Raw genomic sequence first — 27381 nt, forward strand, 5'->3', positions numbered from 1 at the left:
TATTGTTTATCTTCTTTTATTTTCTTTTAAATTGGCTTTATGCCTCGTAAAGGTTTTGCTGGTCAGGGGTGCGTCTCTCTTTATTCACTTGTCTGTGGAGGACAAATAAAATTGGCAAATGTTGCGCCTTACTCGGCATCCAAGATGCTGGAAGGCTGAGTCCTATGCCATTCTCCCAGCTCATATATATATATATATATATATATATATATATATATATATATATATATATATATATATATATATATATATATATATATATATATATATATATATATATATATATATATATATATATATAAGCAACCAGGGTTGGGAGCTCCTCACAACTTTGTGGCATCGTTATGCCACACAGCCCATCGACGAATGAGCGCTCAGCCATATAACGTGTTTATTGCCTCCTGAAATACTTCACCATCCAACGTGCTCGGCCTCTGATGTACGACGGAGGGGCAGAGGCTCGACAACCTCTATACAGAGGCGACTTCACAACGTCATGAATCTCGCGATTCTTCTACGTGTGCTTGCCTAGGTGACGTCATTTAAAGGGAAGCTGAAATACTTTTTTGAAAATTTCCCGAGAGGCACGTATGAGAATATATGAAACGTGTAGATTAATCTCACGAAGTGGTTTTGCGCTAACATTTAAAGTCATGACGTAATCTTCTATTAAAATCCCGAAAATCCTCACGCTTCTCCTCAAATCATAGCTGTAGTGCGGCGAAACTAGTCGATGACGTCATTATGGGAGACATTTCAAATTTCAAGTTTTCGCCCAATCCTTTCTGTGGGTTGTTCGATGCCGCTGAACAACGCCTCGCGACCTTCACCTTCGTTGGCGTTGGTCTTCTTCCTCAGAGCAAACGCGTCTGTGTTGCAAATGCATCACCTCCACAGATGACGTCATCAATGGTGTGTCTACTCGTCACCATGTACTGCGGAAAAACCTGAATGCCAATGTTTTATTGAGCGATTACGTTGTCAATTTAAAACTTGGCATGATTTAACCTTAGCCTTCACACGTTTGACTCCTTTAATTTAGTCGAATTCTAAATCGCATTCAGTTGCCATTTAAGGTCAAAGATCAAATTTTAAGGTCACAGGCCAATGCGGCTTTACACTGATGGTTTCACCTTGAGGTTGGCTTGAGGTCAAATGCTCGACGCGACATGAAACTAGACTTCTGCACTGAGCAGAACCATCGCTTTAAGATCAGTTGCCTTTTGAGGAACTAACATTTGATGAAGCTGCTGGTTGTGCATTTTTCCTGATGACTGAGATGACGAATAGTAAGCAGGACTAAATAATCTTGAGACAGAGAGTGTCCCTAGATGATTAGGAGCGTATCTCATATGCAAGCATTATCAGATAAAGGAATGTACAAGGTTTATTGAGAAGGAAAAGCTAATTACAGGCTGCTAAACAAATGAGCCGGATATGCGCGCTAATGATCGCGGTGTGTAAAGAGACACCTATAGCACTACACCGAAAGCAGTTTTATAGAGTCCCAACAGCTCACACCCGTGTGAGAGAGTGAGAAGCACACTATTTATCCTATGCAATACACTCGCTAGGAAACGCCGCGGTAGTGCATTCACGTCTGGCTCTACAAGAATAATTAAGCTATGCATACTTTCGGGCGAAAACGTAAGCAAGCGAGAATTCCGAGAGCACTGTGGAATCTAGACTGCAGAAATGCGAAAGCCTAAGCGTTGATGGTGCACACGGTATATTATGTTTGCTCTCAATATCATTATCAACTAAATGCACCGTCATTATCATTGCTAATGTCACCATTGTCATTATCGCTATCTGCGGCTTCATTGTGATCGGTACTATTTTCCTCAAGTAGACAATGAGAATTATGACGTGCGTTTCACGATCCTGGGTGTGGCGCACTGAGCATTGAGCTTAAACCGCTCAGCTGAGGATCCAAGAGATGGATGTTCGATTCTCGGTGGAGACAGGATATATTAATTTTTAACTATCTTCCTCGCGGTAGACAAGGAGAATTGTGATGTGCGTTGTGGTTGAAATCCCCCTATCCATTTAATGGCACTGCCATACTTTTCTGAGTTTGGAACGAAGCGTTAACCCACGTCCTGTTCATTTCTTCTATCGCCATAGTGGTTGCCAGGTTAGTACAGTGACCAAAAAGGTTCAGCGCTTGTAAATGACGGCAGTATTAAAATTGCCCTCCCCGCAGGGGGTCAGTCGTGAAGCTCGGCTCCGCAGATGCCAGGGGACTAAATGGGAGAGATGCCAGCGTTCTGCGCTATGTCAACGCACGTTGAAAAGCCGTATATGGTTGTAACGATTCCGAAGCCCTCATAGACTGAGTCACTTCGGGTACTTAACCCCAACATCGTGATGCCGAAAATCTTGCAATCTTACCACGTTGTCGCGACTTAATTACGCAGTACGCGTGATATGAATGCGAAGGTCTCCAGAAGTTAATTCGCCTAACCGGTAGCTACCTAAATAAGCCAACTATTACTTAGCATAGCTGTGTCTAAATTAGGCCCCAGTGAAATGTCGGTGAAAGCAAAAAGTGACTAAGCGGGAACAGAACAAACATCGGCGAACAAGCATATGGATCTCAACGTTTGATGGGCCTTAACTTAGTCTGATTGTGCTACTCACTCTACGTGTTCTACTTCATTATTTCGAAGTTTCCAGCAAAGGGCGTGATGTTTCTATTGCTCGCTCTTAGACCCAACAAGCCAAAGAAGCTTCCGGATAAACCCAAAGAAAGAAAGAAAGAAAGAAAGAAAGAAAGAAAGAAAGAAAGAAAGAAAGAAAGAAAGAAAGAAAGAAAGAAAGAAAGAAAGAAAGAAAGAAAGAAAGAAAGAAAGAAAGAAAGAAAGAAAGAAAGAAAGGAACTGGCAGCGTTAGTCGGTCCGAAATAGCGGGAGAGAGTTGGCGGAAGGTCAGAGGAGGGCGAGTGGTGGTGGTTTTGTGGAAGGTGTTCGCAGCGAAGCAAAATTCGCGCCCCGGTCGAACAGAGACCGCCTCACTGCCCGATGTCCCTGGCGGATCTGGGCCACGCGTGGCGATGCTTCTGCGGCGCTGCACGCTGACAGCGGCGAAGCAGCGAAACAAAGCGGCCACCGGCCGGCCGCATCCCACAGACAAACGGCGGCCTCCTCTTCTTCTACAGCGCTGCTGCTCTGAACAGTGATAGCAGGAATCAGCGAGCAGCGTCCGCAGAAATGACCGGCGCCATCGCGTGCCCCGTGCCACGCAGATGGCGCGGAGGTGGAGCTGCGCAGGGCGTCTTTGGCGCGGGGGCCATTCTCCGCGCCTGTTGGCGTCAACAGAGCGCGAGGCGCCCGGCTACGCTCGCCGCTGCCGATTCTACGCCCTGTCACGGCTAACACAGTGCATCGCTGAGAAACTGCCTGACAAGGGGCCACATTGCAAGGCAGATTTGCATTGTACGCTAAAAGGTGCATTGATATGTATTTCGGCTTGGGTTAGTCTCACTGGTTACCGTGTTAGGCAAGCGGAGATAAGTCTGGGCCACTAATTAATGCGTGGTAAACGACCTTGCGAATAGAAGGTACCCGTTCTATGTTCCGCAGACTGCACGGTATTAGTGGCGCGGAGCGCAGAAGGCCGCCCATTCATTACGTCTCTCCGGCGGCTCCGTGCAACCTCCTGCCGCATCGTGGAGCGCCCGATCAGCGGCCATCGCGACGGTATTTCCACGCTTTGAACGGGACCAGGATAATGCGAGAACAGAAGGCCTCCTCGGTGTTACCTCCCTGGTTTTCTCTGTCTCTTAGGCGGTTATCTTGGCGCTTTTTCTCCAGCCTGCACAGTAAGGCTTATCATGCACGCCCCTCTTTATTGTGTCCTGTCGCCACCGCATTATCGGCGTCATGAATATTTCAGTGCTACATGCCGCGACGTAGGACATTCCGCGGGGAGATAGTGGGAGCGGCAAGAGAGCTGCTGAAAACGGTAGGAAAATGAGGCTGTTTGGAAGAACGGCAGAGAAAGTAGGCCGTTTCTTTGAATTTCGATCGACTGTTTACTGCATCGAAACAATGGTCAACCCAACGTTGCCTGCAACAATTTCGTTTCGCATTCCCCACATAAGGTTGCACGCATAACGTTTAGTGCTGCGAAGGTCGACTAACAAGCACCCACTGAGGTTTTACAGGGACTGTGTCTATTTAAAAAAAAAAAAATGGTTTTGTTTTGCGCAACCGCGAGCAACATCGGACAGTTGTGCCGCACGGCGCACAGAACTAAGACGGGAGTAAATAGCAGTAAAATAAGGGTTTAGAAAAAAAAAAAAAAAGAAAACTGGACGTACTGCAACCGACGACAGCTTTTATGCGATATGCAGCTATTATTGAACCTGAACATATCGAAATCTAAGGAGATCGCGAAAGAGTTTGATACATTGGTAATTCGGTTCACACAAAAAGGCAACGGCTAAACTTACGCGTAACCCAAAAGCAAGAATACAATGAAACCAAACGCTTTTCATAGCTACGTCCCGCTCACTGAGGTACTGCTTTATGGGCGTTGCTGGAATACACAGCTTCGTATAGAAGCAGCAGCGGTACCTTGGGGATAGCTACAGCTTATCGTAATAGATATAATGCTCGTAATGGTACAGTAAATATAGAAACAATGTATAATTAAAACTAATCTGCAGTTATATTCCACAAAGCCTTCAGTAACGAAGCTCACCATGCGAAGACGGAGGTTCAGCTGTAGTAAGGCTGGCTTCACAGCATTACACTGGTGTTGCGCGGAAAATCAATACACGAGACCGAACACTCCCCACGTTCGCATCAAAAGTTACCCAACCATAGCGCTGTCAGCCGGTTCCGAACGTCACGTAGCCGATCCGCCTCCTTGCGCTAAAGTGCGCGAAGAGAGCCAGAAGGAGAAGCGGCGCTTGCAGGAGCGCGGATAATCTGTATGTTTGATATAGCCAATAATTCGAAATATCCTGGGTCAACCCTTTGAACATGCCGATATATTGCCAATGTTTAAGCGGTTATGCGCTAATCCTTCCGCCGAAAAAGAAAAAAAGAATAAGACCATTCAGAAAAACCGTTGCCTGTTCAATTCAAATCAATTTATTCACTTTGAATGTTAGATAACTCTGGGCTGGCGGCTTCCTTTCACGACCTGTATAGATCCCGTCTAAGCCGTTCGACTACCCTTACCAGTTATAGAAAATTAGCCACGTCCAGCATTTTTATTTTTTGCTTACCGTATCAACATAAAATGGAGTACAATGCATTTGCGTGGTGCGCGCAACAATCTGAACGGGTCTGGTAAAATGTGAATACAGGAACATGAAAAAAAATATATATTTTTATAACTTTTCGCTGATATTACGGCTTAGGCACAAGGAATGCAGTCTGCAGTGACGCGATTTCGAGGTTTTTGCAAAGCACGCCAAGCCTTCGTAGGCCTATAAACGTTCCCCATTGCTGATTCGCCTTAGCTATGATTATTCCACGTTAGTCTACGTTGAAGGAGCTTTCAGGGCCGACTCTCAATTGAAACACTCTCGCGCACCTCTGTGCGTAGGTAGTATGCATAGCACGGACGCGAGATTATATATCACTGACAAAGAGACTTTAAAAGTGGGAATTATTGTCATTAAGCAATTATGAATCCCTGCCGGAGTTACGCGCGAGAAGCGAGGCGCCTCTGTGTAGCCGCGACGAAAAAGTGCCTTGACCGCAATATTCGGCCGTTTACGTCCGGATGGCCGCATTAAAATTCAGGCACTACTGCAGTGTAGTGAGATTAATGATATGTGTATAATGCTGGGCGCAGCGCGTGAGAAATGCGCATTGCCTATCACGACTAGCACGGATGCTGTGCATCAAATCACGGCCACAGAGGAGCATTGCTGCAAAGAAATCGCTTTTGTTTTAAGACGCTGCGTGACTTGAGACTTGAGACGGTTCGTGGCACCGTGGTTATTATCCCTGCTCGTTATCGTTCGTTCATCGAAGGACGAAGTAATTCAACAGTAATCGCCACTTCCAGCCTATCCTGAGTCAGCTGCGACCACATTACCCCATAAGTGCTTCCTATCTTATCTCCTTATCTCCTCACAAGACCCCCTCCGATCTCCGTTTCCGTACACTCTCTATAGTGTTCAATCAAAGGGGCCGCCGACTACCTATCCTATATGTTACGCGGCCTGTCTGAGAATGTTTTTTGTATCGAACTCGGCTAGCTATGGCGCCATCGACTCGTGTTTGTTCTCCAGTCCGCGGTGACCTCTTTCTGTCAAGAACGGCCGGTACACGAACGTACAGGACTAGAATAGTTGCGCCCTTAGAGATGACTCCCCCGGGGCCGGAATGCTGATTACAACCAAGCGTCATTTTAAGAGATTAGACGATGCTCTTTCCCGAGCAAGAAATTTTCATTGAAGAGCTACGTTGACCGTCACCCCTCTCCCCTCATCCCCCTCCTCCTCCCCCTACCTCCTTTTCAATGTTCAAAACAAATTCAAGACAGTTTCGGTGAACATGGAGCAAACCATTTAGGACTCCGAAAGCGTTTCCCGACGTCGTCTTCATCAGGACACTTGCAAACTCGAAAGACTGGGGAAAGCTGATGGAGAGCTGACACCAAATGGAAGGCACTTGGACGAATGCTGACGCTCTTTAATCGAAACTGAGCAAAGCGCAATAAACCCTTTTCATAAACGTTATGAAGTGCAGCATGCCCGACTATGGGCGGAACGGCAATATCTGGAACTTTATATCATAGGTGCACATTTCGTGGGATCATTTTTATTTTTTATTTCGCTAACTTGCCATAAAGCATACTATAGAAAGTCATGTAACTATTTCCTGGATAATCCGTGTCCTTGACGCCCTCGTCCCTGCACAAGTCCACAGCAGGTGGCGAACATCCACCTCTACAGCTGGTGTGGAACACTTCGGGCATGTGGTGGGGTCCGATGTCTTCAGATTCCCATCGGCATGTTGCCGACGGGGTAAGGGCCGCCCCAGCTCTTATCCTTCTCAGTGATACCTCCTCCAGTTTAGTTAAGTTATGAGGGAGGGGCTACGTGCACGGCGGGTGAGGGCACGTGTACTTTTTCGCTAGCTTCCCCACGCGACGAACACTGCGGAGAAAGCCAACTCGCGGCTGGTCTGGTTCGACCCCAGCGAAAGTCTAGATGCCCCACTCGCTCTAGCTCTCCTCTTTTTATCAGTGCACCAGTCTCTAATCAGGAGCTGTCCTTAACATATTCATTAAAAAAACCACAATAGGTATTTAAAAGATAGACGTTCTCTCTATATTATTTTTCGGGAGACAAATTAGAGCGAACATACGATTTGCGTAATCCAATTCGGGCATCTACGCTTTTTTTTTTTCGTAGACAAAAACAAAGACTAGCTTCATTATTTACGTAAGCCTCGCGAACGGCTCACTCTGTCACACGATGGCACTCATACTCATGCTTCATGCGGCGCAGTGCATACTCTACGTTCACTCAGCGCATAGCCTTTTCCCCCGCCTTGTTTCTTCTGCGCTGCCTGTCTTTTTTGTTTCCTTGTCAGCTTCCTCTCGTTACACGTGTCTGCTGCATTCCTAATAAGAACCGCTGACGCTCCATCAAATGACATCGGCCGCCCTCAACCTCCTTTCCACCCCGAATACACGAACTGTTACTCATGGAAGCTACACTAAACTTAACCAGTGATGTTTCCGGAATTCTATGTTTCACTCATGAACGTCGCAGTTGCAGCCTGGACGTATAAGGTAAAAACAAAAGACCGTCCACGACCATTTCGCCCTTTACGGACAAGACGGAAGTACCGGCCAAACGTATGTACCCAGGTGAGTGAGGCGAGAGAGAGAAAAAGAGAGGGGGGGGGGGGGGGGGAAGAGAAATTGTAAGGATTCCTCCTTTTTTACTGTTTGCGTTTTCTTCCCCGACGGTCAAACGGCGCCACCGGACCTGCTGCCGGAGAGTAGCGACGTGGAGGCGACAACCTTTAGCACCCGTGCCAACCCCCGCACGGATCAATAATTGACGGGGGAGCACCTCCGAGCATGTTTCCGAGGAGAATTGAGAGAGGGCGAGGCGAAATAGCGGCGGCGGGTGCCACGGATTAAGCGTTGCGCGCACGACGGGTACGACGAGGAAAGGGCGATACGCGGGCCGGTTTAATGGCTTCCCTTCTCCCCTGATGTCGGTGTTTTAATTGGCCGTTAACGTTCCCCCGAGAGATTAGATACGCTACTCACGCCGCGCTTGGACCAGCTCGATCGAGTCTGCTATAAAGCGGGCATGGGGAGCCGCGTGAATGGTTAAGCAGCCTGACCTGGGAATAAATCAGCGAGTCATCATCGCCTGCGGGAGACGCAATCAGTGCGAGTCGCAAGCGAAACAGCTGTAGCGTCGCAGGCCCCAGAGCTGCAGAAGGAACGGGTACGAAGATCACGTTAGTCTACGTGTTGAGGGAAATTAGCGAGAAAGGCAGAGGCGCCGGATGGTAATTCTATCTACAGTTCAATAGCCTTGGTGCGTTATACATTTGACAGAGAAAAAGAACGTAAAATGTCTCTACCGACACTTCAGCGCTAAAGGCCTGTTCACACTTGGGATTCGCGGAGGTTGCGCGACCGTTTTGGTAGAGAAGCGACTGTCACAAATGGTCGCAATGGTCGAAAAGCGACAGTAGCAGGCTGTCCGAGCACTGCTCGATCTTGCAGCTTTGCGACTCCTGGTCGCAAACCAGTTAACTACTCGGCGGCTCTGCTGAAGTGAACTCAAGTTAGCTTTGCATCCGGCTTCTTGTTGCTGGTGAACAGTCAAGACAGAGCCTCGTTCCGAACGGGACCAATTTGTGAAAGCGAACATCGGGCAAGCTGAGCGCCGTCCTGATCGCATGCGACAGATGGTCACACGCCCTTCGCGGCTCGCAAGTGCGCATGGCCCTTAAGCCCTGAATACCAGTGATGGCCATCTCTGCGCCGAACAATGTGGAAGCTTTGTTTCCGTTTTCTTTTATTTGCTTCTGTTCTCGGAAGAAAATGCTACACATGAGGACTACTACGGAAAGAGCACGTAATGCTGCAAACTAAGCCAGAAATGGGGGATCCCATGAAATTGTGGCGTGATAAAATGTTTTTCATACCTACATAGAGATTTTTTTGCCGGACGATACGTTTCTGGAAAACGCTATCGATTATCACCTCCAAAAACGAAGGGTCATCACACTTCCGAAGTGGCAGTTGATTAGCATATGAATTAAAAATCAAGGACAGATTAACTATTTCTTACGACAGATAAGATATCGACAAACTGATCACGGCCATTACAGTAACAGGCGAGTTAAAAGTATTCTGGTCAGACTAGTGTAAGGCAGTTCACAAAGATTCTCACAGTGTAGCCTCCTCATGTAAGAAATAGAATATGCAAAGTGACTTTAGGCGGTCTCGCGCTCTAAAGTATATCTTTTTTAGCCTTCCTATTAACCCTAGTTCATGAAATAATAATAATAATAATAATAATAATAATAATAATAATAATAATAATAATAATAATAATAATAATAATAATAATAATAATAATAATAATATTATTATTATTATTATTATTATTATTATTATTATTATTATTAGCCTTATGAGCCTTATGAGCGTCAAAGTCGAGCACTTTGGGCTGCCCTGAAGAAAGCAAGGTTTAAGAAACGACGACAAAAGTTCTAGCGCCGCATGTTGTGCGGATTTATGTCTTCGGGGATTTCAGATGTGTTCTATTACAGCGTTGAAAAATAAATCAAGTAACGCTAGCATTTCTCGACAAGGCTGCCCACACTTGTCCTTCTTTCTTTTTTTTTTTTTTTATAAATTCGCGCTAATAAAAGGAGTAAGGTACTCTCTTGCCATATGCTGTGTTGGCCGCATAAAGAGCTCCTCTTTGTTCCCTCTCTTTACGAGAGAAAGAGAAAGAATGAATAGTTATTGCCGATATATATGTGCCTCCCAGGTGGAGCTCCTCTCTGTTCCCTCTATGAGTGCATCTGCCAGTGTCTTTCAGCTCTGAATAGCCCCAATGAGACGCTGAAGCGATCGCCGGAGTTCGAACGCATCCTGATGCTATATACGACCACAAACAAAGAGCTGATCCGAGGGCATACGTGCGGAAATCTTCGCCGGTGCTGCACCCTATCGCGCACACACGCTCGCAATCGACAACACTTCCCAACGAAACAAAGTGTGGAAGGCGATTAGCCAAGATCAACAGGACACAATGAGCCACATCCATTCTACACCACGTTTCTTTGAGACCAGCGCGAGGGCGAGCGCAAAGGCGAGCGCGAGAACGACGGAACGCAAAATATTCTTTCTCCCGAGCTGGTTAGCTAACCGGGGCCGAGAGAAGACGCTGACCAGATGGAAAACGTATCTTGCAGTCTAGTTCGGGCATTTATTAATTTCTTGCTGGCGAACCTTTTTCTCTTTTTCCCGCAGCACGCGGCCTTCCAGCCAATCAGTTCATTTCCGGCGGGCGCCACGGCGGATGATTGCCCCGCATGTGTAACGGCCGTGTGCCCGCACCGCCCACCCCATATGCACGGCTGATTGGGCCAGCAGATAGCGCCACCAGACGGCGCGCTCCATTGTTCGAGCCCGGAATAAAGGGACTCGACTTAATTGGCAAAGGTCTAGTGTCCCGCTAGGCGAGCGCGGAGAAAAGACTAAAAGCGCTTCCTGAACGGTGCGCGCGGCGCATAATTGCACGCACCGCTGATGAGGAAGAAAAGAGCGGCGACGAGGTGGTAAGTAGCCGTAATCGAGACCGTTGCAGGACAGTCGATGAGCGCTCATCGATTGTGCAAACTGCGCGGATCAAAGAAAAGGTCCACTACGAGCGCGCGCCCGGTACGGCCGGAAGCTGCGCTGGCGACAAGGAAGACAAAGGTGTCTGGGAGAATGCCCGCGCCCTGCTTTACTTCGAGAAAAATAGCCCCCCCCCCCCCTTTCTAACGGTGCTTGTCTCCGGGTGTGGCTTCCTGTTTTCATATGCATGATGGGCTAAAGGCTCAAAGAGTGCGCTGTTCTTGATGTATGGCACTGGCTTTGAATTGAAGTTTACTGATCCAGGAGCATTATAGATTAATAAGCTGATAATCGGGCACATATAACACTGATAACAATAGGAAGTGGGCAGAAATTCGGTGGCAGTGGTAATGACTATAAACTAAATGGCACGTGGCTTATATCCAGGCATCATCCCACACTGGAAATGTCGTATCCACGGCTCAAATAATCTTCATATCCCCCCCCCCCCCCCCCCCCGCCACTTCTTGGGCCGTCAGGTTTTGTTTCTTGCAGCAACCAGGTCTGCATGTATTAGCGGAAAAGTAACCTCAAATGGAGTTCCGTCCAAGGTGGCTGGGCTTCGTGCGGCGACAAAAGCACGAACCAGCAACTAGATATCAATACGACCAGACAAGGCGCCTACCTGCACTCTTGTGCCCCAGTTTTATTTTTAATTAATGCATGCTCTTGTAGCTGCACGGAGCCAGCGGTATAGTCACTGCTGTTCGCTCCGTCGTTTCGGATTAAGTTCGTCGTGAGTGCACAAGTCTGATTGACGCTTATGGCACTTTTACTGTTCTACATATGCCTGAGCGCACACCGATTCGTTTCCCGCTGCTAGGAGCAGCGCTGTATCCGGTCTCACGTGATTTCTGCTCGTATAGCTTGCAATAATGCGAATTACAGAAGGATTGGTGCTAATCAGATAAGGCCAGTGCGCCAGATCAGAAAAACAAAGTAATAATAAAAGGTTCTTTACAATCCCGCCATGGAGCAGTCGAGGCGCCATTTACTGGGGTGTACGCTGAGAAAAAATAATTGTAAGACACTGAAAGACAACTTACGTTGGGCCTGCGCCGGCGGGACTAGTCGCTCCGATGCTGGGCGGTCCCGAAGCGGTCCCAGAAGCCACTCCTCCAGAAGACGACGGCGGTGGCGGCAGAGGCGGCGGCGGTGGACTGGGCACGCGGGCAACCCATTCCCTGTTCACATAGTCGGGCTCACCGTGAGCGCCGCCGCTCGTTTCGTAGCCCGAGTCCTTGGTCAACTTTCGCGGCGAGCGTTGCTTGGGCGGCAGCGGCGCGCTGTCCGGCAAGGTCCACGTCGAAGACCACGCGCGATCCGCCTCTTGGTCCGACCCTGTCTCGCCGCCGGACTGCTGGTGCTGCTGTTGGTGTGAGGCCGCGTTCGGGTGCGTGGGAGGGGAGATCGCGTGTCGCTTGTCGCGCGACAGGTCCCGCTGCGAGCCCCACTCGCGACGCAACGACTGGCGCGACTTGGAGCAGCGCGACGATGAGGAGTCGGCCAGGTAGAGCGAGGCCGGCCTCCGGCTAGAAGACGACGAGGTGCCCGGGGCGCCTTCATGGCGACTGCTCCGGCCTCTCAGCGACTGCCGCAACGAAGAGGCCTTCTGCCAGAGGCTCTCTCGGGGCGAGGCGCCCGACGAAGGCGGTGACTCCCCGTTCCTGCGAAAGCAAAGAGGGGAAAAAGCCAGCGTCAGGAATTCGTTCGTGTCTTCCTCAGCGCATTTTCCACGAAGTACCTCCTTAGATAATCGTGAAACTAAAAACAAAACAATCAAATAAGTAAACTATTATAATCGTGATCTAGAGCATGTTTGCGACTGAAGCGTCAGCAATCGCGACTTCGCATCAAATAATTAAAAGCCGTTCGCTTCAGCGGCATTGAAATTGCGAAGTTGTATTCGCAAGGAGACTACGGCTTTCGCCTATGTGGGTGGTGCATGGCCATGCGCTGCTAACTATCTCTCTATTCGGAAACAAACAATGCGTAGGAGAGGAACAACGCGCACAGATGTGTGAGCCTTCAAGTAAAAAGCTACATATATTGTTTAGCCGAGGTTACCAGCGCATCGATTCGCGCTGATAACCTATTCAGTTGCACCTGTATGCGATGCAATGACACAAATGCTGCCACACCTGCAGCTGAACATCTTTACAACGTTTCGCCTTCATCGAAAAGTGGTCGTTGCGGCTGAGATTTGATCCCGCGTCCTTGGTTTCAGCAGTCGAGCGCCTTAAACACACAGCCACCGTGGCGGGCTCAGCAAAACCCATTCCAAGAAGTCCAGCGTCTTAATCACTGAGCCTGTCGCGGTGGTTCAGTGGTTAGGACGCTCGACTTGAACCCAAGGTCGCGGGTCCAAATCCCGGCCACAGCAGCCGTTTTTCTATTGGGGGGTAAAAAGCAATGAAGTGGCATTGCTTAGCCAGGTTTGACTGTATTAGAGATACCCGAACGCAATGAATTCAGGATTCACTGTAGGCTGGAGGCTCTCAGGGCACCAAAGTCATCAAAAAGAGCTCTTTGAATCTTCAAAGCAGCGTGCGCAAGTATGTGATGATAGGTCAGGTTTCAGAAAAAAAGAAGGTAGCAGTTCAATGTCTGCCTGCAATTTCAGGCGGCAATTTGTACGTTAAGAAGTAAGAGTAACAGCTGTAGCGGAGCATCCAGCGAGAAAGACAGAGCGAACGATTCTCACGGTAGGTAACGGGTGAACGTTACGCTACCATTGCAAACTGCCCTGCTGTGGCTTCTGCAACTGTGCCCTACTTATCAGTACCAGCACAAGGGAGAACCATAGTGCCCTGTGACATCGCGGCACAGTTCCCTCGCTTCCATGCACAAAAGAAAAATGAATATAATCGCATCACAGCTTTCGCAACGCGCGACGAACACCAGGCGTCGCCCTACAAAGGCGCGCGCGAGATAAGCGGCCTTTCCCTCCGAGAGTGAAACCAGCCGGATTGAAGGACCACCCGCGGCGGTGCCCGCGATATCGTCCGCCATTACGCTCTGCTGTGGCTGCTTCCGCGCAGGTATAAACACGTGTCTCTTCGTTCCACCGACTTTCTTGTCCCTTCCTCCTCCTCTTTCGACGCACGCATGATCTACAGCGCCACAGAGAGAGGGGACTCGGCGGCTGTCCTCAAAGCGTCTTCAACCTAAGCCATCGCTCACGGCGCTTTCAATGGACCACGCAGTCGACGCAGTGTCGGAACAGTTTTCCATCGCCGCTAATGGGCCATATAACCCGGAGAGAAGAGCATTCCCGAGGGGATTTCTGTTCGCCGGACAAAGAGGCCGTCCGCCGTGGCGTCAAAGATGGCGGCGGGCCAGCCAACGAGCAGACGGTCGTCGTCGCTGTTGGGTTCGGTCGAGTAGTCGCCAACGCCCATACGGTAATGCGGCGCGGCGTCAGCATCGCTTCGTGCCGCGACGCGTCTGCAGCCAGAAACGCGCGCAACACACACCGAGAGAACGAGTAGAACAAAAAAAAGCCAGAAGTGTGTGCTAAGCAGGAATTCTCTCCGAACGCCTGTAAATCTGGCCAGGCGGCGCGGATGCCTCTAGAGGCGGCCCTTTTGAAGTCGTACGAAACGGCGGCGCCGCCTGGCTTGTACGGCTTTCGCCTACCCCCCCCCCCCCCCTCCCCCTCCTCTCCCATCGTACATGTGTCTCAAACACAACGTCTCACCTACTGACGCATCCGAACCGTAAGGGGGAACACGGAGCCAAGCACGCCCCCCTTGGATGAAATGGACAGGCTGTGCGTACGAACAGGCGCGAGCTATGATCTACGGGAGTTCACCTTTCGGGGCATACAAAAGCTAGGTTTGCCTTTAACTGCGCTCGAGCAAGCGCTTTTTTTCTAATTATTATCGCTTTTTGTAGCGAAATCTACATTGCATTAGGTTTTCAATCCGTCGGCGTGGCACAGTGGCCCCGTGCCACGCAACTGTCACGTGGTATAGACCGAGCGCTGGACCACGAGTTGGAGGAAGAAAGAGGAAGAAAACTGATATCTCGGTACTTGGCAGAGGCGAACGACAACAGCAAGTTCCTAGGACAGAACGTTCGTTCGAACGTTGTGACGGCGGCACATTAAATCCAGGTATCCGCGGAAAAATTCGCTGCAACGCTCGCAGCTTTCGTTCTATCACTAGGTTCAAGCCATGTTTAAGCCCCCCAATTTTTTTACCTTAATGCATCCAGAAAGAAACCCGAACCAAGAATATAACTAATGCACAACGGTGCTTAAAACTTTTAAAATCCCCTTCTTGTGCCTCTGAGGCAAGCAAATGTGCCATTCGCAAATATTTTGTTAAGTGCCGCCGACTTATCAGCCGAAAAGTGTTAGTGGGGAAAACATGCATTTTGAGTAAACACACAATGCATGGTAGCAGGCTAGCCATCTTCATAAATTCCCTGAGGACAGTGAACTGGACTTCAAATGTGTGGCAGTTGACATTCAGCTTGCTTGTGCGAGTGGCGACAGAAATAGGCAGAGTCACAGAAACGTGCGAGAAACAGTCATATTTAATAAATATCTAAACGTCGCTGCTGTGGAAAAATTTCTGGTAGAAACATCGCGAGGCTAAACCCACGTCTACCCCACCGGGTAGCTCATATTTAGTGTGCTCGAAGATTGAGAGCAAGGGCGCCTGTGTACTGTGTTGGTGGTGGCAATTTCCGGAGCCCTCCACTATGGCGCCCACTTATCCTGAGCCGCTTTAGGACGTTAAGCCCTATATGAACGAAACCAAACTGAAACCACCTGTAGCATACAGCAACCTATGAAAGTTATACGTGGTAAAAGAGTGGTAGTTAAATGCGGTTAGACTTTTAGCTAAGCGAACCGCTTCCTTCACGCTTCATTTGTTCCTTTATATGAAATAACCTCCCTCTTCTCAGTGTCAGTGAGACATCGCAAGTAACACTCTATTGACGAGCGCGGTGCCGAAGTGTCTTGCTCTTGAAGTAAAGCGAACGCTGCAAACTTTTTCGTGGAGAAAAGAAAGAGTCTGTAACTTCTCGGCTGACGCCTCGGCCGCTTCATGGGCGATGAGCTGAGAGGAAAAGTTCAGGAAAAAAAACGAAAGAGGCGCCACGGTGGAACGTTCGGCCACCTGGGGCCCTCTAACATGCACCGACATGGCGCAAAACTATGCAGTTTTTGAACATCGCCTGAACAGAAACGCGGCCACGGCGGCCAAGATTCGATCCAGCGACCTCGTGTTCAGCTGCCCGACGACAATGAACACTTAACAATCATCATGGTCACTCGCGAGTACTGCGAGTGATACAAACGCTGCGGTGCGAGCACGTCCGCTCCATGTGCTGCGCGGCACCCAAAACGAGCGCACGGAGGCGGGCTGCGAGTGGAGAGCCGTCAATCGAGGACTTGCGCCGCAGGCCAGGAATTAGTGCCCACTCGCTTCGGCCTCGCGAGTCCCGACTGGGATCCATCAACGCACGCTCTTCAAGTTGCCATGCGAGGTCACGCATCGGAAACATCAGAGCTTGGCTCTTACTTGCACTCGCGCACCGCCCTTCGCACACTGCGATGCTAATGAGAGCCTTGTCTCGTAGCTGGCATTGTCTGCGTCCTACTTGCAATGGTGATGGTGGAAATTCGCGGAGACCTCCGCGGCGCACCTGATGTCGAGCTCCTGGAAAACTTCCTATTTGGGGTGGATCTTGTAGAGTGGACCTTTACAGAGCAGTCGGTCTCATAATAATAATTAACGCAAAGGTATGCTTTCTCCATCGCATAATATTCACTCCAGAAAGCGCAAGTCCAGCTTTCTGGGTCATCGTTTAATTGTGAAGTAACTACGGGATATTGTTAGTTACTGTTACGCCAAAGTTATTAGGAATGACCAAAGCAATGTATTTCGTTCGTTCGCATCGAATAGATATAATATCGCCACGGAAGACCAATGAGCTGCGTATGTTGAATATATTGAGAAGCAACTGCGAAATATTGCAAGGTACAATTATGAACATGCTGATGGAAATAGTCTAGGCTCTCGATGCATACCAAAGTTTTGCTGCTGAAGTTAGCCTTATAATACACGCTCACACCGAGTAATTTAGACCACCATACAAAACCAGTTGGACGCGTTTGAAAAAGAAAAAGAAAATCCAGAAAATAGAAGTGTGCCGAAAGAAGATCTGGAGATATATCGACAATTGTGGAGGAGTTATACAGCATATGAAAAAATTACACTCAGACGCTTCCCAGAGTTTGCGAAACGTTTCTGGTACGACTATAAAAAAGATGCTAGTGCGTCAATGAACGCACCGCACAGCCTTTAAATTTGAATGAAATTTTGTCTGCTTGCTAGTTTGTTTGTTTGTTTACTCCAAATATCAGTGATTCCTAGGAAGGACGCGGGCACTACCATACAGACACAAAATTTGGGGAAATAAATAACCAGCCAGCCAACAGGTTATACATCGCATCAGCAGCGTATTTCAAAAGCATAGAGGCTTACATTTCTCAAAATAACGCTGCAATATAGCAATAAAATGATTATAGCACTCTGAAATTAGTAAATGTCTGTGTGCTGTGCGATGTCAGCGCACGTTAAAGATCCCCAGGTGGTCAAAATTATTCCGTAGCCCTCCACTACGGCTCCTCTTTCTTTCCACTTTCAGTCTCACCTTCCGCCCTTCCCTTACGGGCGCGGTTGAGGTGTCCACAGAAAACAAGTGAGACAGTTACCGCGTCTTTAAACGTCTGTAGAAATCATAGCAGCAAGTATGTGTCTAAAAGAACAAGTCAGTTTCACTGACCGGCGACTTGTTCTAAATCGACCAGACTATGTGTGACACAGAGAATATGTGCTAGCTACCATGTTCCGCTTATAGCTGACAACGTTTTACAACCCCAATCTCTCCTCTAGAAAATTGCGCGTCTGATTTCATGCGAGATATGTATGATAGCAGGCTATATATAGAGCGACCTTTTCTCCGCCCGAACTATCAACGTTTCTCGTAAATAAAGCTCTCATTCACCCATTCACTGAAATTAAGTTACAGTGTTTCCGTTGCATGCGCTTGTGCTTCGGTTATTAAAGTGAAATTATAGTAAAAAAGAAAAACTGATTATAAGATTCTTTCAGGGTATATTGACTTTTCTCCTACATCAAAAAGATGCATTTTTCGCCGCAGAAACTGGACATTGAAAAAAAAAAAAGAAAAGAAAAAAATCATATAGCGTCGACAGCTCACCAAGGACGAGGCGTAATAAAGGCACGAACAAGCGCCATGAATACGTACCGACTGGCCGAAGTTTACAGTTTACTCTATTTAAGATCTTCTATAGAGCCAGTCGATTCACAGTCGCCACGTCCTTACCAAAAAGGACATTGCCTCCATTATGAACTGAACAATGAATGAATGAATGAATGAATTGGATGGCTCAAATCGTCGCGATTGCATCGGGATTTCCTGAGCATTTTATATTTTATCTCAGGGGATACCTGACCGGCACAAAGTGAACCGCAGTCGTCCAATAGGCGAAGAGAAATGTCTTCAATCCAGGCTGCAAGATACAATGTCTCTTCGAGCAGGAGGCATCCAGAGCTAGGGGACGAAGATTTCTATCCCTAAGGCTATTTGCATACCGACCTCTTATCTCAAGGCTGTTACTGCAGAGCGCAGTTCGACCTGCTCCGTGCTAGCCACCTTCCCCTTCTCCTCCTTCCCGTGATGTTCGCGGCTTGTCTTGTCGCCACACACAGGGTCGCATTCTTTCGCCTCGCACCTTTTTCGCTTCTTGGGCGGCGACGTCGACGCCGCATGCTGAATGCTTTCGGGACGGTACGCCAAGGCACGGCCGCGTTACAAGCAGGGCCTGATAACGGACAACAACTCGGGGACTCCTGGACCTCCCTGCTCTTTTCCGGCCGACCCAAAGCTGCCGTTCGCGCCCGAAGCCGCAACGTGACGATCAAGCCTCTGTCCGCTTCAGATATACAGCCACCACGGGGTACGATAGCAAGTGAGCCAGAAGACGGAACGCCGGCATGAGGAGAGCAGTGTATGCGCTCGCCTCCAAAAAAGTTGCGTGCAGCAGTGCCTCAAAAGGCCGCTCGCACTGGAAAGCACTGCTCTGCCTATTGTGGGGCTAGAAACGTGTACAGAGAGGCGATCCCGTACACTACCCCCTTGACTGAACAAACCAGCGCAATCCAAGACAGATAACAAAACAAAGGGAGCGCGCACTATAGGACAGGCACTCGCAACTGAATTCGACGCATGCTTCTGTGCCTTGTCTGTGGCCTCGAGTCCCCTGATTTCTTTCGGCCCCTCTAAAAGCACAACTGGCGAGTTTAGTTAACCCTACAACGCTCTCTGCGACCACCCGACAGGCCAACGTGGGCGACCGATGATGGCGGAGGTTCTTTCGCGAATGGATGTCCACGTTGTCCCATCCAGCAGGTCAAGGCCACAGCTTCTACCTCGCTGCACCCAAGTACAGGAGCAAAGCGCGTTGGTTGGTCGGTCGGTTAGACCGGTTACCGCCGTCTGGCCCGTACTCGGCCATCTGTGGAGCATCGCGTTTTCGGCCCGCGCAGACAAAAGCCTAGGCGATAGGAGGTGCGCGTATGTACACGCCAGGAATGCGCCGACAGCACGCTCTCTCGCCGCGCTCCATGTCTCGTATCTAGAACAGGCGGAGATGGCGGGGCCGCGGGCTGTTCTGCACGTTGCGGAAGGAAGCAAGTACTGGCGCATCTTTTTTCACACTCTGCATCCTCCTCGCGGACTCTTGCGAGGTGATGCTGCCGCGACCTTGAAGTTGGTCATTTGCATAATGTATGCGCCCGGTCGGAAAGGAGAGAAAACTTAGCGAAGAAGATGCGGTTCAAACGTATAAAACCGGTCCGGCCGGTAAGAGCACGTATGCCGGCCCTAAATCGCCGCGCTGGGACCATCGGCGCCACAGTACATCGATTCGTTGTCTTTGTAACAGTATTGGCGAGCGAACGGGTCGCCCACGACTCTATGAATCCTCTGGATAAACTACTGCAGTTCGGCGATTGTTTACTAAGAGGTAACGAAGTTTAAGAACGATGAGCATGCTTGTTTGCTTGTGTTCTCCTATGTCGCGAACTTCTCTCGACGATAGCCTCGTTTGCACTCTGGAGATGCCCCCGTTTCCGACTTTCGGTCATGGTAACCCAAGGTCATGCCTTGAGACGGTACCGGTCGAGGATTGCGGTACCATGTGTGCGAGTAGCGATCGTTGCCTCCGCATTCCCGAACCATTGGACTGACACAAAAAGCACTACCAGTGGCCGGAAGTGCCAGGCGGACGTACCAAGCATTTCTATTCCAAGACGCCAATATAGCCGGGTTTATAGAGGGTGGCATACAATTTCAGGCAATATACACTGCAGGCCTGAAGCTGCGTAGCAGTGACGGCATAGCATTGCAAGAATGGTTGTTGAGGTGGAATGTGTCGGATCAGCGCGTCATTATATAGTTTCTGTAATGAGCGGCACTTTGCAAATGGGGAGACCATGTGTAGAGAACAGTCCACCACTGTTCAGCTTCGTCACAGTCGTTGCGGTTTATTCCCGCATTCCGCATGCAGTATTATACTGGCTCACAGTTCCATACTGGTTTGCACTATAGGTAACACACTATACACTATAGGCAGCTTACACTATAGGTTACCTATAGTGTAAGCTAGGTTCACATGACGAGGTCTCATCCAGTTTTATTAAGTGCAATTATGCACAAGCTTCCTTTTGGAGGATTGCGGTCACTGCGCACTATAGTCCTCCGCTGAGAGAGTATTCAGGTCACTACCGGGTATAATGTTAGAAAAGGAGACATACTTCCTCCTTTACTACTCAGCTCGTGTTTACAGGAGGTTATCGAGCATTGGATTTGGAATGATAGAGCATAAAAGTTAATACAAAATAACGTGCGATTTTCCTACAACATCACAAAAAGCAATAAGGGGTATAAGAGCATAATTGATGCCCTGAACTAGCAAAGCATAGCGGCACGTGTAAAAACTAGACATGAGGAAAACTAGAGTAATGTAGAGCCTGTTTCGGAAGGAAACAAAGATTTTACAGTAAGCATCGGATGTGGTAATGTAGTACTGTACATCTGCATAGAGCTGGTAGCGGCTGCAGATTCAGGCAAACGAGAGCAAAATACCTAATATAATAAGGATGGGTTGGGAATCTATTTGGCAAGCCATCACGGGTCATGAACAGCAGGTTACGATCAACCTTTTGGAGAAATATACGAAACAGCTGTATCGCAACCCACTCAGCTGCGAAGTAGAAACTTCGAGGCTATCGAAAAGGCTCGAAATCAAATTGAGGACAGCGCAAACAGTGGAAAGGAAAATGATATATAGGCTCAAGTTGAGAGACAGGATGAGGGCATAGTGGGTATAGGGAACAAACGAAGGTCACGGATACCCTTTAGCTGAAATCACGAAGATGAGGTGGACATGGGCAGGGCATGCATTGCGAAGGCGAGATAAACGATGGTCTCCAAGGGCGACGGACTTTATACAGGAAAGTGTAGCCGCTCTAGGGGCAGGCATAAAGTCAGGTGAGAGGATCCAACGCACTACCAATATTGGGCCCGTGGTATGTGCTTCTTGGATGAGATTAGGAAGTATGCGGGGATCATGTGGACGTAGCTGGTACAGGACCGAATTAATCAAAGGCATTTGAAGAGACCTTCATTCTGCACTTGGTTGTTAAATTGATCACGATGATACGGTGATGAGCGCACAACCGCTATAGCTCGCATGTTACGCCTCCATGGCATTTTTCCGCTATAGCTGGCATGTTACGTCCCCATGGCATTGCTCTTTTTTTTTTTTTTTTTTTTTTCTTCGTCGGCTGTCAGCTCACGTTATAACCTCACTGCACAGGGTCAGCTGGGAGAAAAGATCCAAGAGGAAAGGGCGCACGCGGAAATATCTGTTTCTCCTCCTTGTCCTTTACTTAGCGTCTCTCGATCCCTCTTCCGCCAGCTATAGTTCGACGCTACCGTACGGCACCGGCCATCGCGTACGCATGTGGCTATTCTAGGAACGGAGGAGCCAGGTACGACCGCGTGGTTCCCCTATACGCACGCAGCGGTTGAGTCAACCCGGTTCCCGTCGCATCGCGGCGAGTGTGCAAGATCAATGCGTGCCCGGCCTGAGTGTGGAGTCTCTCCGGGGTGGCCACGCACGCAAGAGGCCGCCGGATGCTACCGAAACGTGGGGCCACCACTACTGGAGATCGCAGGGGCAGCGCGCGCTGCCTGATGATGCATTGTATATGGACACGATTGTCCTTCGCCGCCGATGGCGGCACTACTCATTGCACGATGATGCTTCTGTTTATTTTTACTTCCGCGCGCATACACGGCGGCAGGAGCCTCACGGGAAGCACCCTACGAGTGCTTAGCCTGAGTAGGCGCCGAGGGCTGCATTCCTGTCGCCGCTATCACAGATATGCGGTGTCCGACTTCGAAATAGTGAGACACGAAAATGTGATGACGGAAATATATATTTCTCTAGGATATGTCCTTCATGCGATGATGATACCTGCAGTATATATCACCTGCAGGCGCCGCCTGGCACTATCGGTGACCCGGCTTCGGTAGTGAGTCAGATGACATGTTAGCCATATCAAGCAGTGCTAAAACTGGGGAAAGTCGGTTACACGATGCACTCTGGGATGCAGTCAACTGAACTCAAGCGCGAGGACTGTAAAAAGACTGTCTCGTAATTAGTTAGGGGAGGAGGGGGAGCAGAAGAGACGACGATGGCGCCAACGCGCAACCGGGAATACTAGGATAATACAAGGACACTGTCAAAAAAAAAAATATATATATATATATATATATATATATATATATATATATATATATATATATATATATATATATATATATATATATATCGAAACAAATTAATTGACTGCGAAGCCAAAAACCACAGCAAAAAAACTCGCTAGATTTTGCAAATATTAAGAACGATTCTTTAAGAAATGTTTCCCTGCAGCAGGTTTTTGCCACTTCATAAAAAGGAAAGGCATGCATGCATGCACCTAATTTTACAGGTACCCCGAATAATTGGATCGCTGTTGTAGATAAGAGGGGGGGGGGGGGGGGGGGGGGGGGCTGCGCTTCGTAACTGCTTTTTGGCGACTTAAATTAGCTAAACCTCCCGATAATATCACCCTGGAGCAAGAGTAAAACAAAGTGGAGCACAACGAACAGCCAGAGGGCAGCACTCGCAATTAAGATGGCGGAAGCGGCACGATGCGCTTTACGCCGTGATTAAAGCCACCTGTGCCATCGGTTGCCACGGTACGGGGCAGCTGATAGTCGGAGAGCGGTACTAGGTATGATTTACTTCTTCATCAAGTCAGTTTCCAAGAGCTTCAAACTAGCACATGGCAAATTCTTGGAACAGAGCTCTCTCTCTCTTTCTCTCTCTCTATCTCACACACACACACACACACACACACACACACACACACACACACACACACACACACACACACACACACACACACACACACACACACACACACACACACACACACACACACACACACACACACACACACACACACACACACACACACACACACACACACACATTGACTTTTCGCAACAGTTGTATATATGAGGTGCCATGAGTAGAAGGGACCAACTAATGTGTTTCAGATATAATATCTAGAGCTCCAAGCCCATGACTCTGGTCATTACACAGCTTGAAATGGTGTAGTGCAGCAACTACTGACGCATGCGTGATACTCGTGATGACGCGTCTGAAAGCTGAATGACTGAGCTCCTCCGACGGCTGTTCACATCCCACTACCACAGGAAAGCTGTCGGCTGACCATTCCTTGATTTAAGCTCTCTACGTAGCACAAGCTGCAGAAAGAAGTATTCTTCAATTACGTTCGTGCTATAAGGTAAATGGTAAGCATACTCAACAACTTCGCACTGCGAAGCATGAACCGAGAAAGGAAAATGGCCATCACAGAGTCACTAGCCCATTTAATCTGAATTCCTCTGATAAAGTGATTCTCTCTCTCTCTCTATTTCTGCCGAGCGCTCAAAAGGCAAAGAATTAAAACGAATCATCTAATTGGCGCAGTACAGGTGCCACCGTCCATATAACGCGGCAAAAATACATTGGCCTTAATGGGCTCTACGCATGTTCCTCTTGCCCATTGTTAAAACAGCGGATTTACATAATAACGAAGCCCGCGCGTACGTTTTGGGCCCCTAAAATAATTTGCACATAATTTAAATCGTTCATTTTGACGACGCTCGTGTTAGCGAGGTTGAGTGCATTCTTTTTGAGCACAAAAGCGCGTCGTTTCAATTGCGGAACGGGCCCGGACACAACCGATTCCTGTTTTATTTTTACTTCTGTATGTTGGGGGGGGGGGGGGGGGGGGGGGGGGGGGGGTAGCATTGCATCTCCTAAGCGGTCATTCTTTTGTTAGAATTTTAAGAAATCCCACAAAATGTAAAAAAACAAAAAAAGGAGTAGCAGTGGTTTAACTGAGTAAACTGAGTAAGCCGTGCGAAATGTAAAAAATGTAAAAAAAAAAAAAGGAGTAGTAGTGGTTTAACTGAGCTAAACTGAGTAAGACGTGCGAAAGCAGAGCCAAAAGCAGTCAAAGGTTGCAAGTAAAAAGCAGTGGCCGGAGTGGTTACCACGGTGAAAATCATGAGCATGCGTGATCAGATATCAGAGTTAAACGTAAAGAATTGGGGTCAGTCATGATGACCAATGGATAATCATGGTTGGGCATTGTGTAGTCATGGTGTATCATAGTATGTCTCAGCTGGTTTAACTTTTAAGCTCGCTATCGCTACGCTAAGCTTCAAGGTCTTTTAAAGGACGAGGAACACATAAACGTGAGCTCATATCTAGCGCCTGTTTGAGCAGTGCTTTTTAGCGCTAAGAGAAAAGCATGATTGCGGTCTTTAGCTGCTGTACTACAGCGTCGCCAAACGCACTTTGAACGAACGAAGTAGGCAGGCTCACGGCGTCCCGAAATACGAGACTGTAGAGAGAGAGAGAGAGAGAGAGAGAGAGAGAGAGAGTGGGAGAGGGAGGGAGGGAGAGAGAGTGGGAAACTCTATGCTGTCCGCACAGTTTTGAAAGCGCATCAGCATTGTCGTCCAGATATGAAAATCACGCGATGTGATCTATGATAAGTGATAGGCAGATCCCCATAAGCCATCCCGACGGAGATTTTATTGAGCCATATATCACACAGACAAGGTAAAACAAAATTGAAAAAATGTGAAGTCGCGCAGTTCGAGGCCTACATAGTCTCACTTGAGCACTGTCACCGGGCATGATTCGTTCGTTGAAAACCCGGCTGGGAGCGCTGCGGCTGTCCCGCGGAGCGCTCCGTGACCTATGAAAACAGTGTTACCTTTATCCGCCTCTCCTCTCAGTTCTTCTGTCGTCATTCTCCATGCTTCTAATTTCTTCTACCTCCAGATCCTCTCTTCCAAATAACGGATGCGGTACATATTTGCGCCCACCCGATGCAAAGGGGAAAGCCACAGCATCATCATCATCATCATCATCACAGCATCAGCTTGAGCGCCGACAAGTACGTGATATCGCTCGCACATTTCACTTCCAGTCTAGCAGTATCATAATTTATTTAAAGCCTTGGTTCAAGTTACGTCGCATCCGTAAGCGACGTTACGCTTTCCCAACTATACCGCGCATACGTTTGAACAGGAAACCATGAAACGTAGGGCATCTCCTTTGAATTGAAAAATAAAGTGAGAAAGAAAAGCGGCGAAAACCATACGACGGGACGCGATGCGACGCGGTTGCGAGCAAATTTAGGAAAACCCCAATAAAACCGGCTTAAAAAAAAAAGAGAGAGAGAGAGAGAGAGAGAGAGAGAGAGAGAGAGAGAGAGAGAGAGAGAGAGAGAGAGAGAGAGACGTTCAAACGTAGCTGCAGATGGAATGTGGAAGGGTATAACATACATCTTGACGAGAGGATTTCGAAGGGGGGAAAAAAACGAAAAAAAAAAACGAAATACCACAGAAGTCATTCGCTTTGGCATCGTGCCATCACGAGGCATCTACGCGCTGCTGACCATTCATCGGGCCACCGTTATATATACCTCCCCTGCCGGCCACGTCAAAGAACGCCCATGAGAGGACCCCGCTACTGCTGCTGCTCTTGGTGGCGGTTCTCGTGTCCGCGGGCATAAGACGACGATCGAACGAGGAAAGAGCTGCTGGCCGGACGAGCCTAGCTTCCGCACTGCGGCTGCATAGCCAGACAGGAGGGAAACACAAAGGAGGCCGCTAACGCGCAGCCCGCAACGTGCATGCCGAAGTCGCAGAGCGCACTCACAAATACACCTTACCGAGTGTACAAACAAAAGCGCGGGAGGGCCTCCGGGCGATTTCGCGCGCGTTCGCTGCTCGCATAGCCCAGCATCATCGGATGGGCTCGCTGTTTTATATCACACACTCAGCGGTCGTATACAATAAGGCGAGGAGGGCGCAGGAAGGTGGTAGTGACCGGGCACAAACACACCAACGCGCTTTGTGATGGGGGGGCATCAGGGCCGGTCGGTAGCGCATTGTGGGCGCGTCTAATGTTTTCCGGGCGACGACGTAAACGATCGTTTGGCCACGCTTGCGCGCGCTCGGGTCAGAGTCGTGCCGGCGCTGCATAGTCGTCGTCACCGGCGCCACCGCAGCGTCGTCCCACGCGTCGGTGAAGAGAAAGAGGAGGAGGAGGCAAGAAAGGGAGGGGGGAAACAGTGGTCGCGTCACCGCAAATGAGAACGCGCTGACCACCGGCGCAATAGGTCAAGTCCGAGGCGTTGCTTCCTGAACGACTCCTTCTTCGACGTGCTCTCTGGAGGCGGGGGCGGCTGTGCATACGCGGACCACCGCCCCTCAAAGCGACACGGCCGTTGCAGACCATCCTTGCTTCGAGTTCCTCCTCACCGAAGTCTTTAACGACGAGCGGAATGCGCGTTTGTGTGTATCAGGGTCACGGGAGCGCCACGGGTTTGCATATACGGACCCCGGTGGAGGTTGAGGGTAGTAGTGCTCAGCGCCACGGTCGCGCCCCCTACTCTTCTCATAAACGGGTCCTCGGAAGAGTCGTTTCCTGCCTGCAGGCTGTAATGGGACCATCTTGGTAGAAGCCGACTCGTGATGCAATGACCCCTACGCATCTTGCCATGCCATGTCCGGCGGTGCGCATACGGCGATGGTGGTTGTTGTTCGGCGAGCTAACAAGGTCTTGGGGCCGTCGTTGCTTTTATTGCAAACCGCGGCAACCATTAAATCCCGGTCCGTTCCATTAATCTTCCGACCAACGTAATGCTTCACGGGCGCAGTTTATCACGATGATAGGCACTTTGCGGGCAGAAGAGCGCACACGGTGCTCGCAGCCACCTACGAGCGGACACGGCGCGAGGTTCAGCCCCCAACGGCGGGACTCTGCACGAGCAATTT

The 27381-nt window shown here is 49.1% G+C and overlaps 1 protein-coding gene across 2 annotated transcripts in view; it reads right to left on the bottom strand.

The window, feature by feature from the left end:
* Shrm (shroom) overlaps window positions 1-27381 on the bottom strand; it is a 483537-nt gene that overhangs the window by 269926 nt on the left and 186230 nt on the right. For both annotated transcript variants that reach the window (XM_084602015.1, XM_084602016.1), the window contains one exon: window positions 11904-12524. In XM_084602015.1, coding sequence (XP_084458141.1) covers window positions 11904-12524 — 621 coding nt within the window. The remainder of the gene's footprint in view (window positions 1-11903; window positions 12525-27381) is intronic.

Source organism: Amblyomma maculatum, chromosome 4 (genome assembly GCF_055883805.1).
Source record: "Amblyomma maculatum isolate TAMU_Amacu chromosome 4, ASM5588380v1, whole genome shotgun sequence".
NCBI classification, from domain to species: Eukaryota; Metazoa; Arthropoda; class Arachnida; order Ixodida; family Ixodidae; genus Amblyomma; species Amblyomma maculatum.